General features: G+C 33.0%; 1 protein-coding gene across 1 annotated transcript; it reads left to right on the top strand.

Annotated features, from left to right (window-relative positions):
- The first annotated feature begins 2,662 nt into the window (after positions 1-2,662).
- On the top strand, positions 2,663-17,501 carry LOC139527483 (uncharacterized). The gene is made up of 9 exons (XM_071322965.1): positions 2,663-4,186; positions 5,036-5,155; positions 6,301-6,345; positions 9,495-9,627; positions 10,534-10,634; positions 11,835-11,884; positions 13,068-13,185; positions 14,050-14,147; positions 17,234-17,501. The coding sequence occupies exons 1-9, from the start codon at positions 2,686-2,688 to the stop codon at positions 17,429-17,431; spliced, it is 2,364 nt and encodes a 787-aa protein (XP_071179066.1). The 5' UTR covers positions 2,663-2,685; the 3' UTR covers positions 17,432-17,501.
- The last annotated feature ends 591 nt before the right edge of the window (positions 17,502-18,092 follow it).

The following is an 18,092-nucleotide window of genomic DNA, read 5'->3' as shown; positions in this document are numbered from 1 at the left end:
GAAAATAATGTTTTAATTACAAAACAGGAGGAGGTGTGTGAGATATTTAATGATTATTTTGTAAATGTTGCAAAGAATATAGGAAGCAGTCAAATAAAGGTTTATGATGATCACCCGAGTATTTTGGCCATTAAAGATAATATTCCTGATCTTGATCAAAACAATTTTACCTTTTCCCCTATTGATCAAGACTTTGTTGAGAAACGTATTCGTAAAATTAATGTTAAAAAAGCCACTGGTATAGATGGCATCTCACCTAAATTACTGCATTTTGCTAAACCTGCTATTGTAAAACCCCTTACTGATATTGTTAATTTGTCATTATCATCATCGACCTTCCCTGACCGTCTTAAGGAAGCTCAAGTTGCACCTATTCACAAAAAGAATAGTGTTTTAGAAAAAGGAAATTATAGACCGGTAAGTGTATTACCGGCTATTTCTAAAATTTTTGAAAATGCCATAGAAGTACAATTAGTACAGTACTTTGATAAAATCTTCAGTCCATTTTTGGCAGCTTTTAGATCTGGTTTTGGATGTCAGTCAACTTTATTAAGAGTGATTAAAGATTGGAAATTAGCCTTAGATCAAAATAAATACCTTGCAGCTATCCTTATGGACTTGTCCAAAGCATTTGACTGTCTACCCCATGACTTACTGCTACTGAAACTAAAAGCTTATGGTCTATCCAAATCCTCACTTGATATGTTTTATAGTTATTTAACAAAAAGAAAACAATGTGTGAAAGTAAACCAAAATTTAAGTGGTATGCTTGACATATTTAAAGGGGTACCACAAGGTTCTATCCTTGGACCCATCCTATTTAATATTTTTATTAACGATTTGTTCTTTTTTGTAAAAAAATGTTCTTTATATAACTATGCTGATGACAATACTTTGTCAAAGTCTGGAAATTCCTTACAAGATGTAATTTCTGCTCTTGAGGAAGACAGCAATCATTTAATACAGTGGTTTTCTTCCAATAAAATGCAGGCCAACCCAGAGAAATTTCAAGCTATCTCTCTTGGCAAAAAAACACATGATAAAAAGATTGTGTTTGACTTGAATGGTATTTCTATATCATGTGAGGATGAGGTGAAACTTCTTGGAGTTACAATTGATTTTAAATTAAACTTTAATTTACACATTTCAAATATTTGTAAAAAGGCTGCAAGGCAATTAAATGTTTTGAAAAGAATTGGGAAACATCTAAACAAACTGAGTAAGCTTACAATTTACTACTCTTTTATTATGTCTAATTTCAGTTACTGCCCTTTGACTTGGCATTTCTGTGGGGAACAAAATACCAGAAAAATAGAAAAAATACAAGAACGAGCGCTTCGATTTATTTATGAAGACCATCTGAGCTCATACGAAACACTCCTACAGATTTCGAACCTTCCATCATTAAAAACTCGTAGAATGCGCTCAATTGCCTTGGAGACCTTTAAAATAATTAATAAAAAAATGTCCTTTATTTATTCAAGATTTAGTTGTAATAAAAAACAATTCATATAATTTCAGGTATGTAAACACTGCTGAGGTACCTAGACCTAGAACGTCCAGTTATGGTAAAAGATCTTTTAGATTTGAGGCAGCACAAGTATGGAACTCACTTCCTAATGAGGCTAGACTCATGACTTCTTTTGACCAGTTTAGGAATTACATAAATTCCTGGTGTGGGGGTCAAAAATGCTTCTGCAGTTCATGTCGTTTCCATTCAGTGCTGTCTCAAAGCTGAAATTTCTTTCTTTCTTTTTATAATGGCCTTTTGCTCTGCTTTTTATGCATTTTTTAAATATATATCTGCCATTAAATGCTAGTGCTTATTTTTATTTATTTATTGTTTGTATGCTTTTAGTTTGTTATATTTTATGATCGTCAAGTGATTTGTTGATTCCCCCGCTTCAATGCACATAGAGGCGCTTGCCACATGAGCTTTGACTCTGGAGGCTCACAAATCAAATAGAAGTTTGCTTTCATTATATTGCATGTTTTATTTGGTAGTATTTGCATGATGCTGCATGATTTTTAATGTGATAGTCGGTTAAAGAGCTCACCAGAGCTCATGTTTTCTCTGTTATAATGTATATATATGCCGACTCTAAATAAAATTTACTTACTTACTTACTTACTTATGTATAACAGCCAGTATTACGTTTAATTATTGTATTATGAGATTACTTTTCCTTGTATTTTAGAACATATTATTTATCTTATAATTTGTTTTTTAAAACTCTTTTCGTGCAATATATATTTAGCTCACAAAATGAATTATTTGTGCATCATTGTTCTGAAAATATTGACACAAATTTTGGTTGAAGACAGGGTTTCTAGACAAATATTAAATGACAAAGCATGATTATTAAAGAAAGAATCTCTTTCTTCCCGGTCACAAATGTTTCATTTCTTCGTCTATCTAATAGTATATAATAAAACATTTTAATAAGACATATCTGCTTGTATATTTAAAAAAACATTACATACAAATTTCTTAAATTTTAATAAAAAAAAATGTTTTCTTGTCGCTAAATAGTCTTCTTGTCACTTGTTGTCGCTAAAATAATTCTTGTTGTCGCTTCTTGTCGCTTGTTGACGCTTGTTGTCGCTTCTTGACGCTTGTTGTCGCTAATTAGTGAGACCCGATTTCCGAGCACCGGCAAGGTTTCGGTATTTAGTATTTTCAAGATGTCAGCGCCCATGCGAAATTGTGTTGGGATGAATTTAGCACAACGATCCAACATTACTCGTAGTTTAAGGATTATTTTTAAACGAAATAAATATCTTAACATACGGTACATTGAGGACAGATATATTTCTTCACAAATTACCAAGATAGAAGAACAAACATCTGAGTATAAAGTCACAAATGATGTTTGTAAAGAAAATGACATATATGGCATTAATGCATTTTATGAATCACTTCAGCCTCGTGTAAATCCAGAGGTGTCCCTCAAAACAGAAGAGTTGGCAATAAAATACAACATTCCCAATATTCTTCGTAAGAAAAAATATGACACAGTTCAAGTGCTGTACGGATTTGTTCGCTTAGATCCAGGTGTTTCAAATAAGTTCGTAACAAGCCAGTCTTCTGATGAAAATGAATCATACAACGTTAAAACAAAGCGACAAAGAAGAAAGGTGAAAAATGTCAATGCTTCAAATACTGACAGCATGCGAATGGATATCAATATGGATTCTCGTTCAATAGTCTCAGACGTTTCAACACAAGATTTTGACTCAGTAGACAATAAGGGTGATATCCTACAAAATTTCTCATTAAATTTAAAAAATCCTAGACAACAGCCAACTAGACAAGACATAAATGTGACATCAAGAAGAGAAAACAGAGATTATGAAAGGAAACATCCAGCCAAAATTGAATATGACAGAAAAACTGATAGTGAAGAGTATAGATTTTCTCATGATACTGATCAAAATTACTTTTCTGTAAACCGAGAGATGGACAAACAAACAAAAATGTCTAACAACACATCTTCTACTGTTGAGACACAATATTTTCCCTATTTATTAAAGCAGGAGAGCACACTGGAAAACTCTGATCTTGAAGCTAAATCTGTGACTGATGAGAACCATGATAACTTTATAGACCAGCAATATTTTGACACTGTACATGAATCAAACAGAAATGGTTCAAATATTTCAGATCATAGACATGACAGTGCAAATGTACAATTAGAATCTTTTAGTGAAACTCAAAGTAACATAATAGATCAGCAATATTTTGATTATGCACTGAAGCATGAAAGTGCTAAAGATGGCTTAAATGAAAATACCAACATTAAACCAGATATATTATCTGATCCTCAATATAGAGAAGATAAACAAGAAAATAATAAATTATCGCCTGTTTCATTAGAAGAAATTGATTATAACCAACTAAATGATCATGAAACTTCAATTGAAAGTCAATATTTCAATAATTTACATACAACAGAAAAGACAAACAATAAGAACCAGCCAGAAGTAGAAAATAGAAACTCAAATGATATAAAACAAAGTAAAATTACTCTTGATTTATCCATAGAACATCAAAAGTCATCTGCTTATAATCGTAAACAAACTGTCTCTTCAAGAAAACAGCATGAGGAGAAAAGTCTCTCTACAGCTGAGGAAGCTGCCAAAAAAATAAGAGATGAGCTTGAAGATAAATCTATATTGTCTAAAGGTACATTATAATAAATACCTGTTTCAAATTTGCTTGCATGTAGAATTGTTTGCACCTGTCCTACATGTATATAAGTCAGGAATCTGATGTTAAGTGGTTTTCATCTGTTTATGTGGTTCATAAGTGTTTCTTGTTTCTCGTTTTTATTAAGATTAGACTGTTGGTTTTCCTGTTTGAATGGTTTTACACTAGTAATTTTTGGGGCCCTTTATAGCTTGCTGTTCACTGTGAGCCAAGGCTCTGTGTTGAAGGCTGTACCTTGACCTATAATACTGTTAGTTTACTTTTATTAATTGTGACTTGGATGGAGAGTTGTCTCATTGACACTCATACCACATCTTCCTTTATCTATCATGTGATATATAACTTGTTTTTAACCAAAATAATGTAAAGAAATTTCTAGAACACAAGTGTCATTCACATCATCATGTTCATCACACATATCATGCATATACATGCTAATTATTTCTGCTTCAATATTTTACCAGTTATCATGGTTATTGCCACAGTAATAATGAAATGCTTAACCATATATGTTAAAGGTCCTCATAAACATGATAAATATTTCAAAGCTTTAAAACCATGTGCTTACCAGCTGTGCACAATTCTCAACTTTTCAGGTTTATACTTAATAACTCAGTCACTAGAATAAATTTAGATGATATAATTTTGAGATGAAATTTGAGCAAGTACTCGGTAGCTCTTGCAAATGTATATCATGTATATATGCAATGCATAAAAAAATAATTATTAAAAAATGAAGTTATTAATGTATACAATTCTCAATTTGGAAAGAGTTCGATCCATAGTGTTTTAACCTTTGACCTTATATTGAACCATTTAATACAGAACCAACAGAACCAATAAGAAAGAAGATGAGGCAAAACAAAGAAATGATGGAACAGTTACACAATATGACCTCTACAGAGGTCGTTAGCAAGCTTTATCATAGTATTGTGTATGACAGAGGTAAATAAGAATCTGAGGTTAAAGGTTAATTGATATGACCTCTACAGAGGTCGTTAACAAGCTATATCATAGTATTGTGTATGATAGAGGTAAATAAGAATCTGAGGTTAAAGGTTAATTCATATGACCTCTACAGAGGTCTTCAGCAAGATTTATCATAGTATTGTGTATGATAGAGGTAAATAAGAATCTGAGGTTAAAGGTTAATTGATATGACCTCTACAGAGGTCTTATGCAAGATTTATCATAGTATTGTGTATGATAGAGGTAAATAAGAATCTGAGGTTAAAGGTTAATTGATATGACCTCTACAGAGGTAGTTAGCAAGCTTTATCATAGTATTGTGTATGATAGAGGTAAATAAGAATCTGAGGTTAAAGGTTAATTCATATGACCTCTACAGAGGTAGTTAGCAAGCTTTATCATAGTATTGTGTATGATAGAGGTAAATAAGAATCTGAGGTTAAAGGTTAATTCATATGACCTCTACAGAAGTTGTTAGCAAGCTTTGTCATAGTATTGTGTAAGGTAGAAATAATTGAAAAAATATACTGCAAGGCAAAGATAATCAATGAAACAGAGGCTTAATATTGATTGTTATGACCTGAGTCTCTGAAAGTTATTAGCAAGCTTTGTCATGGTATTGTGCAAGATAGAAATAATTGAAAAAATAAGGTTAAAGATGAATTGTTATGACCTCTACAGATCTTTGTATTCTGCAAGACAAAGGTAATTAAAGAAACAGAGGCTAAAGGTTGATTGTTATAACCTCAACAAAAGTTGTTAGCAAGCTTTATGATAATATTGGGCAATCTTAATTGTAATGAATTTATGAACTTGAAGTTAAATTTTAAAATCTCTAACAAAGAAGTCATACTGTGAAGATGAAGATTTTATCATATTTTTGACCTTGGTGTAAATGGCACATGTTTGAAAGTCTAATCTCAGTTAAATTTACTTTAATTTTTTCAGACTTGACCTATAATTGTTTACTTTTATAAATTGCTATTTGGATGGAGAGTTGTCTCATTGGCACTCACACCACATCTTCCTATATCTATTGGAGTCATTAGACCTTGACCTATAGACAACTTTCTATTTTAGGAATAAAATGTAAAAGAATTAATCTGAACTTTTTCTTCCAGATGATGTTATAGCCATCAGTAAACCCTATGGAATGCCTTGTGTTGGTAAGTTTCAAAAAGGGAGTTAACAAAACGCCAATAGGTTTAAACTAGTACTTTAACTCTCACATATTTACAAGATTGGGCATCTACATCCAATGGGCACATTCTTCTTTTATTTCCAAACTTGGCAAAAGTTATATATGATCAAAGATTACAATATGAATTTCGAGTGGGATTTTTAAAAGCTCTATACTATTTTTGCCAATTCATAATTCTTTTGGGAAGATATTGCCTTTTTAGCTCACCTGGCCCGAAGGGCCAAGTGAGCTTTTCCCATCACTTTGCGTCCATCGTCGTCGTCCGTCGTCCGTCGTCGTTAACTTTTACAAAAATCTTCTCCTCTGAAACTGCTGGGCCAAATAAAACCAAACTTGATCACAATCATCATTGGGGTATCTAGTTTAAAAAAATGTGTGGCGTGACCCCGCCAACCAACCAAGATGGCCGCCATGGCTAAAAATAGAACATAGGGGTAAAATACAGTTTTTGGCTTATAACTCAAAAACCAAAGCATTTAGAGCAAATCTGACACAGGGTAAAATTGTTTATCAGGTCAAGATCTATCTGCCCTGAAATTTTCAGATGAATCAGACAACCCGTTGTTGGGTTGCTGCCCCTGAATATGTAATTTTAAGGAAATTTTTCTGTTTTTGGTCATTATCTTGAATATTATTATAAATAGAGATAAACTGTAAACAACAATAATGTTCAGCAAAGTAAGATTTACAAATAAGTCAACATGACCGAAATGGTCAATTGACCCCCTTAGGAGTTATTGTTCTTTATAGTCAATTTTTAACAATTTTCATAAAATTTGTAAATTTTTACTAACATTTTCCACTGAAACTAATGGGCCAAGTTCATTATAGATAGAGATAATTTTAAGCAGCAAGAATGTTCAGTAAAGTAAGATGACAAACACATCACCATCACCAAAACACAATTTTGTCATGAATCCATCTGCTTCCTTTAATATTCACATAGACCAAGGTGAGCGACACAGGCTCTTTAGAGCCTCTAGTTTTGTTGAGCCTGCAACTTTTGTCCCAGAAAGCTCGACATAGGGATAGTGATCCGGTGGCTGCGGCGGCGGAGTTAGCTAACTTCTTTAAAGCTTTATATTTTAGTAGGTGAAAGACCTGGATGCTTCATACTTTGTATATGGATGCCTCATGTTATGAAGTTTCCGTCAGTCACATGTCCAATGTTCAGTGACTACTTGAAACAAAAGTTAAGAATCTTTGTAATGGTAAATTCTCTCTTATTATAAGTAATAGGATAACTGTATTTGGTATGTGCGTACCTTGCAAGGTTCTCATGCCTGTCAGACAGTTTTCACTTGACCTTGACCTCATTTCATGGATCAGTGAACAAGGTTAAGTTTTGGTGGTCAAGTCCATATCTCAGATACTGTAAGCAATAGGTCTAGTATATTCGGTGTTTGGAAGGATTGTAAGGTGTACAGGTCCAACTGGTAGGTGTCATTTGACCTTGACCTCATTTTCATGGTTCAGTGGTTATAGTTAAGATTTTGTGTTTTGGTCCATTTTTCTTATACTTTATGCAATATTAGTCTACTACCGGTTATATTTGTTGTATGGAATGATTGTGAGGTGTATATGTCTAGCTGGCAGTTGTCATCTGACCTTGACCTCATTTCATAGTTCAGTGGTCTAAGTTAAGTTTTTGAGTTTTGGTCTTTTTATACGACCGCAAAATTAAAAAATTTGGTCGTATATTGGTATCACGTTGGCGTCGTCGTAGTCCGTCGTCGTCAGCCTCCAAAGACTTTTGTTTTCGCACTAGAACTTTAGTATAAGTGAATAGAATCTATGAAATTTAAACACAAGGTTTATGACCATAAAAGGAAGGTTGGGATTGATTTTGGAAGTTTTAATACCAACATTTTGGGAATTAGGTGCCGAAAAGGGCCCAAATAAGCATTTTCTTGGTTTTGGCACTATAACTTTAGTTTAAGTAAATAGAAATCTATGAAATTTTGACACAAGGTGTATGACCACCAACGGAAGGTTGGGATTGACTTTGGGAGTTTTGGTCCCAACAGTTTAGGAATAAGGGGCCAAAAAAGGGCCCAAATAAGCATTATTCTTGGTTTTTGCACAATTACTTTAGTATAAGTAAACAGAAATCAATGAAACTTAAACACAATGTTTATGAACACAAAAGGAAGGTTTGGATTGATTTTGGGAGTTGAGGTCCCAACAGTTTAGGAATAAGGGACCAAAAAGGGGCCCAAATAAGCATTTTTATTGGTTTTCGCACCATAACTTTAGTCTAATCTAACCATGTATTTAGATATTTGATGTTTGGGCCCGGTTATCAGATTGGTCCACTTTGAGGTCTAAAGGGTCTAAAATTGAACTTTATTTGATTTCATCAAAAATTGAATTCTTGGGGTTCTTTGATATGTTGAATCTAACCATGTATTTAGATTTTGGATATCAGACAATAATAGGTAATGTCCAATTTGAAATTTAAAGTTTTTAAGTTTAAGTTCTTAGACCACATTCATTATGTGTCAGAAACCTGTGTTGTGTCAACTATTTAATCACAATCCAAATTCAGAGCTGTATCAAGCTTGAATGTTGTGTCCATACTTGCCCCAATGTTCAGGGTTCGAACTCTGCGGTCATATAAAGCTGTGCCCTGCGGAGCATCTGGATTTCTAATACTATATGCAATAGGTCAACTATATTTGGTGTATGGAAATATTTTATGATTGATATGTCAGTCGCGTAGACCTTGACCTCATTTTCAGAGTTCATTGCTCAGTGTTAAGTTTTTGTGTTTTTGTCTGTTTTTCTTAGACTATAAGCAATAGGTCAGCTATATTTGTTGTATGAAAAATTCTTATCTGTACATGCCTGCCTGGCATGGTTCATCTGAACTTGACCTCATTTTCATGGTTTATTTGTCAATGTTTATTTTTCTTGGTTAATGTTAAGTTTATGTGACAGTTGTAATAAAGCTTTATATTTAGGACTATCAATATAATATCAATAATTAGTAAAGAAGGCGAGGCATTTCAGCGTGTGCACTCTTGTTTTAGTTTTTAAACTTTGTCAAAAGTTGTGCTTTGTATGTTTTCTTTGTATTTTGAGTACATGTATTTATATTTTGATTATTTTTAGACGGCCCTGGAGGTCATTTGACTATACAGAACTGTTTAGAAAAGTTAAAGAACCATGTTGACCCAGAACTGAAGAAGCTCCACCTTATAACACACCTAGACAGAGATTCAACAGGGATTATCTTGTTAGCAAAGTATGTTATGTTTATCAATGTTTATACAGTAATAATGTAGCTATTGGATCAACTTTTGTAAAAATAACAGGTAAACAAACTTTTTTGCGTTCGATATAATATACATTGCACTTTGACCTATAATGGTTTACTTTTTACAGATTGTTACTTCAATGGAGAGTTGTCTTATTTGCAATCATACCGCATCTTATATTGTCTCCTGTTATTATGCTTCTATGTTATGCAATATGAGAAAGGTAAAATTACTGTTTACCTCACAGTTCATATTCGGTTTTCTTCCAGGTTCATTTTAGGCCATGTTAATTACTATGAAGAATCAAAGACACCTTATTCTGTTTTCTACTAGACCAACTCAGCTCTCTTTGTAGTGTGTCTGTTTGAAATTGAATAATGTCACAGGGAATGAATAAATACAGAAAGTGGAAATTTTTCCAAATACGGTAGTCTTGCTTGTTGGACTGGACAGATAATGAAATATAAAGAGTGTGAATTAGCTTCTACTGTGACATGTAATATTGAATTAGGCTATAGTTTAAGGCCCATTTTGGTCATAAAGCTGGTAATGTATTATAGGTGTTTATGCATTTCTGGCTTTCAAAAGTTTGGAAGTGAACATAACTGATGATAGTATATTCAGAAAAAGGCTTTAAAAGCACAACATTTTTGAAGTGAAGTAATGAAAATTTAGAAATTATTGCGATGTTTTCATTATTGGGGAAAATGCAACAGGGTTATAATCGCAATAATTTGAAGTTTGAATACAGAATTTTCCTCAATGTCACAAAATTAAAATCACATTTTAGTCAAAAATGACAAAAAGGCAATAATAAATGCAAGCAATAATTTCTGAATTTACAGTATTTGTTGAATGATTTGTTGATTTGTTGATTTATCTTTATATTATAGAACAGAAATGATGGCCTTCAGATTAACAGAAGCTTATAAGAAAAATGAAGTGATAAAGAAATTCTTTGTTTTGACCAAAGGCATCCCTCAGCCTGAGGAAGGTAAGTCATAAGTTTCTATCACATGTTTGATGTTTCACTGTTACACACTTACAACACACTAACACACTTTTACACTTACACATTTACAAGTGACAGATTCAAGTGATGATTGTAAGGCGGTTACATGTACATTGTAGATACGTGCACAATGAACATATTGAAATACAAGTAATTCAAGAATGCTGAATCGACAGCTTATTGAAGAATTTTAGAATATTTTAATGAGAAAGGAGAGAACAGTTAAATTAAACATATTGATTAAAATGGCTTTTCAATAAATGTATATGGGAGAATTAAGCATCAGCATTTGTTGGGTTTAATCTGGAACTTATTTCTCATTGGTCTGTTTGCATTGGAATAACCAAAAATCCCTTTATTTTATAGTTTCTTTTAAAATGCATACTTACTTTGTATAGACACTACTTTATAGGCTTTCAAAGGAGTAGGTCCGGTAAGGGCCGATTTTGGCCTCAAATTTCAGATTCATCCAAAGAAAGTTTTTAGACCTTTTTTAAACACTTTTAAGTGTCTATTTCAATTTATTCGATCAGTTTATGTGAAAGATTTTAACTGATTTAGTCATTAAAAACGCCCTGATTCAAGCTTAAATATGAAAAATCTATCAAACATGCCAAAAAACGTCACTTTTCAGATGTTTTTTGTCAAAAATGAAAGCATCCGTGTTCATCCTCAACCTTTATATATGTTTTGTATTATCATCAAATACAACTTACTTTTCAATATTATTAATGAACACGAATGCGGCCACTTTCATTTTAGACGGAAACCGTCTAATAATTAGCCAAAATGCTAAAATTTTGAAGATTTCAGTAATTTAGCATGACTTAATGATGCTAGAACACGATATTTGTGTATTGTATTGTCTAAAACAGCTCATATTTATGTAACAGAAGCATTTTACTTTCCAAAAATTAGCTTAATAAAGATTACATTTTCACAATTTTCTAAAACTGCTATATTTTGGGGCCAAAAAGGGGTCTTACTGAACCTACCTTTCTTCATCCATTGTTTTATTTACATCTGCGTCTTCTCTGATTAACCGGATTGATTGATGTATTGAAGTTGATGCTTGGCTGATTACATGATACATTGAGGAACAACTCTATCATTTTTGCATACAAAGTCGAGAAATAAATAGATGCAAACTTTGTATGAAAAATGTGAATTTATTTTTTTCAGGTGTGATAGACATACCAGTTGCAGAGGGCAAGATAGATGGAAAATATAGGGTAAGGGTGTAGTGGTTAGTGCATTGGACTACTAACACAAAGGTTCCTAGTTCGATTCCCGTCTGGGATGAAAATTTCAGAGACTGAATTTTCGACTCTCCCTTGACACCATTTGCGAGTATGGTCTTGAGGAAACGATGATAGTCCATCAGAAGGGGACGATAAATGGCTGACCCGTGTTAAGAGAGAGCCATATCTCTTGCAAGTTAAAGACACCCTTGTAGATTTCGAAAAAGAGCAGGCTAATGCCGCAACAAGGCAGCACTCGCACCCGACGCTGAAAGTGGAAAGGGATTAATATAAGTTGCAAAACTTGTTTCCCAATCCACTATAAATAAATATGTTTAAACTAAGGGTTAAAATATGAAATATGTAGTTATGGTTTATGGATGGTGAAAAAACTGCAACTTAACAACACATGCAGCACAATAGTTCTAAAGACAAAATGTCTGTTTTGTATAACTAACCTATGTTAGTGGATTGCTGCCACAGCACCTTTACAGACTAACGCAGCAATAATTTCGTTTTTAGGATAGCAGCTGTTATTCTTCAAAGCTGTCAGTTGGCAATAACAAATTGTTATAAGTGAAAATCCTGTATTGATTTATAAAAAATATGGTATGATTGCCAATGAGACAACTAATCCACCAAAGTTTAAGTGAAGTGAATGTAAGCAATACAGAGTAAACTCTTCAAAGTTTATGCATTTGTTTATATTCATAAAGATAATAATTTTTCTATCACATTTTTGAATTCAACTGGGTAATTTGAAATGTCTATTGCAAAAATGAAACAGTGAAAAATGACAACATTATACAGAAAACTCTGTAGTAAACACACACATTAATCTTTTAACACACCAAAATTTGATCACTCCTTTTTTGTAAAATTAATTACAATTTACAGTAGGGTTTTTGAAACACATATCATAAAATAAAACAAACAGTAGAGTCATATGAATATAAGGAGATATTTAGTGTGTGGTACATGTATATATAATCAATGATACAATATATCACAACAAAAACTTCTACTTCTTTAGCTGTATAAATCCTTCATTAAGATTTGCTAGGTTGACTCAAAACAGTACATTGCGTTGAGTAATGAAGTTATATCAATCAATATAATACATAATAAAATATAAATAACCATAAATTATGTTTACTATTTCATGTATTTTAAGATGGTTCTGAAACCAGAAGGATTCAATAGATCTAAAGGAACATTCAAAGCAGTAACTCAGTATAAAGTATTGGCAACATCAGGCACTGCGGCTTTAGTAGAATGTATTCCCTTGACAAGTAAGTGATGCACAGTAACTCAGTTTAAAGTATTGGCAACGTCAGGCAATGCTGCTCTAGTAGAATGTATTCCCCTGACAAGTAAGTGATGGATAGTAACTCTGTAAAAACATAGTTGGTTGATTAGGATTTAGTGTTGTTTAGTTGAAGATGAGAATGAAAAAGGAATGCGTCAAAGAGACAACAACCGGACCAATGAGCAGAAAACAACCCAAATGCCACCAAAGGGTCTTCAATACAGTGATAAATCCCACTCCTGAAGGCATGCTTTAATAGCTGAAAAAGGGTAATTTATACTAGTTCAGCAAAAAAGACAACACACTAAACTTTGAAACAAATAAATGAACCAAAATTTAAAAAGAACACTTACATGACCAACAAAGGCCAGAGGTTCCCGACTTTGGATAGTTGCAAAAATGCAGCAGAGTTAAACATGTGCTGTGAGATCTCAACCGTCCCCCTATATCTCTAGCCAATGTGGTTTAAAAAAAATACACAGCAAAACACACAGTAAAATTCAGTTTGAAAGAAGAACAAGTCAAATATTAGAATCGATAACATAATTATTTGCCACTAGGCGTTTATTACATAAACAAACAACATTTAATTATTATTTTGTTATACAAAGATAGAAGATTCATTTTGAGTATGTAATTGAATATATACATTATGGGATTGCTTATCATTGAAGCCCATACAGTGAACATCCTCTTTCTATTCTGTAGGTGCATAGTTGTCTAAATGGCATTTATAACACATCTTTTTATTTTTATTAGATAATTAGTAAAGATGAGTGAAGGTGGAAATGTCAAAATCTACCTGAGCTTTTGTTTACTTTGTTTCTTATTTTTTTTCTGATTACAGGTGTAAAACATCAGATAAGAGCACACATGTTCTTTGGACTGAACACACCTATCCTAGGAGATCACAAATATTCACATATAACCAAAATGGCCCCTCAGGTATGTATTTAGTACAAGGTAGATTGTAGGTTGTATGCAGCAGTTTGGCAATGCAATAAAATTGTACTTGAGCAACTTAGACCTTCAACAAACTGGTCTATAACAAAAATTTTACATTGTAATAACTATATACTTTACATACTTAAAATATGTGTTGGTTTTTTTTTATTCATTTTAAATCATAAATTGTGTATTTGTCGAGCCTGCAACTTTTGTTGCAGAAAGCTCGACATAGGGATAGTGATCCTACAGCAGCGGCGTTAGCTGACTTTTTAAAAGCTATATATTTTAGAAGGTGGAAGACCTGGATGCTTCATACTTTGTATATAGATGCCTCATGTTACGAAGTTTCCGTCAGTCACATGTCAAATGTCCTTGACCTCATTTTCATGGTTCAGTGACCACTTGAAAAAAAAGTTCAGATTTTTTGTAATGTTGAATTCTCTCTTATTATAAGTAATAGGATAATTATATTTGGTATATGCGTACCTTGCAAGGTCCTCATGCTTGTCAGACAGTTTTCACTCATTTCATGGATCAGTGAAGAAGGTTAAGTTTTGGTGGTCAAGTCCATATCTCAGATACTATAAGCAATAGTTCTAGTATATTCGGTGTATGAAAGGACTGTAAGGTGTACATGTCCAACTGGCAGGTGTCATCTGACCTTGACCTCATTTTCATGGTTCAGTGGTTATAGTTAAGTTTTTGTCAAGCCTGCAACTTTTGTTGCAGAAAGCTCGACATAGGGATAGTGATCCGGCGGCGGCGGCAGCTACGGCGGCGGCGTTAGCTCACTTCTTAAAAGCTTTATATTTTAGAAGGTGGAAGACCTAGATGCTTCATACTTTGTATATAGATACTTCATGTTACCAAGTTTCCATCAGTCACATGTCCAATGTCCTTGACCTCATTTTCATGGTTCAGTGACCACTTGAAAAAAAAGTTCAAATTTTTTGTAATGTTGAATTCTCTCTTATTATAAGTAATAGGACAACTATATTTGATATGTGCGTACCTTGCAAGGTCCTAGTGTCTGACAGACAGTTTTCACTTGACCTCGACCTCATTTCATGGATCAGTGAACAAGGTTAAGTTTTGATGGTCAAGTCCATATCTCAGATACTATAAGCAATACGGCTAGTATATTCGGTGTATGGAAGGACTGTAAGGTGTACATGTCCAACTGGCAGGTGTCATCTGACCTTGACCTCATTTTCATGGTTCAGTGGTTATAGTTAAATTTTTGTGTTTTGGTCTGTTTTTCTCATACCATATGCAATAGGTCTACTATATTTGTTGTATGGAATGATTGTTAAGTGTACATGTCTAGCGGGCAGATGTCATGTGACCTTGACCTCATTTTCATGGTTCAGTGGTCAAAGTTAAGTTTTTGAGTTTTGGTCTTTTTATCTAATGCTATATGCCATAGGTCAACTATATTTGGTGTATGGAAATATTTTATGATCTTTATGTCAGTCGAGCAGGTTTGATTTAACCGTGACCTCATTTTTATGGTTCATTGCATAGTGTTAAGTTTTTGTGTTTTGGTCTATTTTTCTTAAACTATAAGTAATGTGTCAACTATATATGTTGTATAGAAGCATTGTTAGCTGTACCTGTCTGCCTGGCATGGTTCATCTGACCTGGACCTCTTTTTCAAGGTTCATTGGTCTTTGTTTAGTTATCTTGGTTAATGTTAAGTTTATGTGACAGTTGTAATAAAGCTTAGCTTTATACTTAGGACTATCAACATAATATCAATGATTAGTATAGAAGGCGAGACATTTCAGCGTGTGCACTCTTGTTGTGTTTTGGTCTGTTTTTCTCATACTTTATGCAATAGATCTACTATATTTGTTGTATGGAATGGTTGTAAGATGTACATGTCTAGCGGGCAGATGTCATCTGACCTTGACCTCATTTTCATGGTTGAGTGGTCAAAGTTAAGTTTTTGAGTTTTGGTCTTTTTATCTAATACTATATGCCATAGTTTAACTATATTTGGTGTATGGAAATATTTTATGATCTATATGTCAGTCGCGCAGGTTTTGTTTGACCTCGACCTCATTTTCACGGTTCATTGCTCAGTGTTAAGTTTTTGTGTTTTGGTCTATTTTTCTTAAAATATAAGTAATAGGTTAACTATATTTGTTGTATGGAGGCATTGTTAGCTGTACATGTCTGCCTAGCATGGTTCATCTGACCTTGACTTCATTTTCATGGTTCATTGGTCTTTGTTTAGTTATCTTGGTTAATGTTAAGTTTATGTGACAGTTTTTGATAAAGCTTTATACTTAGGACTATCAACATAATATCAATGATTAGTAAAGAAGGCGAGACATTTCAGCGTGTGCACTCTTGTTTAATAAATTTACTATGAGCTTGAGGCCTACGATTTACAATAAACTTGATTTGATTTTATTCAAATCTTTCAAAATTTTTAAAATGTGCAATATATATATTTAGATTGGTTGATTGTTGTTTGCCTAATGTCCAGTAGCAAATATTTCATACATGTTCATGACACAGTATCTTTAGATTGACCCATCAATCTGTTTTTGATTTCCTGACATCGTTTAAACTAAATTTGATTGAAATTAACAATGAAATGTTATGGAGATTGATTATACTTATAATTCTAATAGAATGCAAACAAAATTTATGCCAGATATCAAATGTGTAATACTGACATAATTATTTCACCTGTAGAGGAATACTTGTGACATCATAAAACAGGTTTATGTATTTACAATCTTTTTGTGTGACAAGCATATAGTGCTCACCAATGATATAAGACTGGTCATAAAACAGCACACACGCTTGGTCAATTAACAGCACACATGCTTGGTCAATTAACAGCACACATGCTTGGTCAATTAACAGCACACACGCTTGGTCAATTAACAGCACACATGCTTGGTTATTTAACAGCACACATGCTTGGTTTTTTAACAGCACACATGCTTGGTTATTTAACAGCACACATGCTTGGTCAATTAACAGTACAGGTTGTGTGTCCAATTGTATAAAATGTATCTTGTAGAACTTACATGATGTAGTTATTCAATAATTTGTTTTAATTACAGAAGATCTTTCCCGACATGCTGACTCGTCTGAGAATACGACAAGCTGAAGTGCGTTACCTACCATTACATTTACATGCCAGGTCCATTGTTATTCCAGAATTCATGGACGGCAGAAATCTCAACGTCACAGCTTATGTCCCAGACTTCTTTGTTAATAACATGAAAAGATTGAAATTAGATTTCAAGAAACATTTGTAAAGTTATATAAAAGATTCTGAGAAAATTTATAAATTTATGAAATAGATTATAAAAACATTTTTGAATTTAATGTTTCTCTTTAGTTGTTACTTGATGTAGTGTCCATAAAGAATTTGTTGATAGAAATAAAAAGATGTGGTATGAGTGCCAATGAAACAACTCTATACAAGTCACAATTTGTAAAAGTAAACCATTATAGGTCAAAGTACGATCTTCAACGGGGAACCTAACCTCACATCATAGAGCAAGCTATAAAGGGCACCCCAAATGACTACTGTAAAACCATTCAAACCAGAAACTAACTTCTAAAAAAAAGTCTATCTATATAAAAGGAGTGCACAAGCTGAAATTTCTCAGCGTCTTTACTAACAATAGATGTTATGGTGATAGTGCTAAATATAAAGCTTTATTACAAAAGAGGGACGAAAGATACCAAAGGGACAGTCAAACTCATAAATCTAAAACAAACTGACAACGTCATGGCTAAAAATGAAAAAGACAAACAAACAACAGCACACACGACACAACATAGAAAACTAAAGAATAAATAACACGAACCCCACTTTCACATAAACTTAACATGATCCAAAAATGAGGCCAATTTCAAATAAACCAACGAGAAATACATGTACACCTTACAATCATTCAATACACCAAATAT

The sequence above is a fragment of the Mytilus edulis genome, chromosome 6, assembly GCF_963676685.1.
Source record: "Mytilus edulis chromosome 6, xbMytEdul2.2, whole genome shotgun sequence".
Lineage (NCBI taxonomy): Eukaryota > Metazoa > Mollusca > Bivalvia > Mytilida > Mytilidae > Mytilus > Mytilus edulis.
Note: the sequence above shows the minus strand (reverse complement) of the source record. Positions and strands in the feature narration are given on the sequence as shown.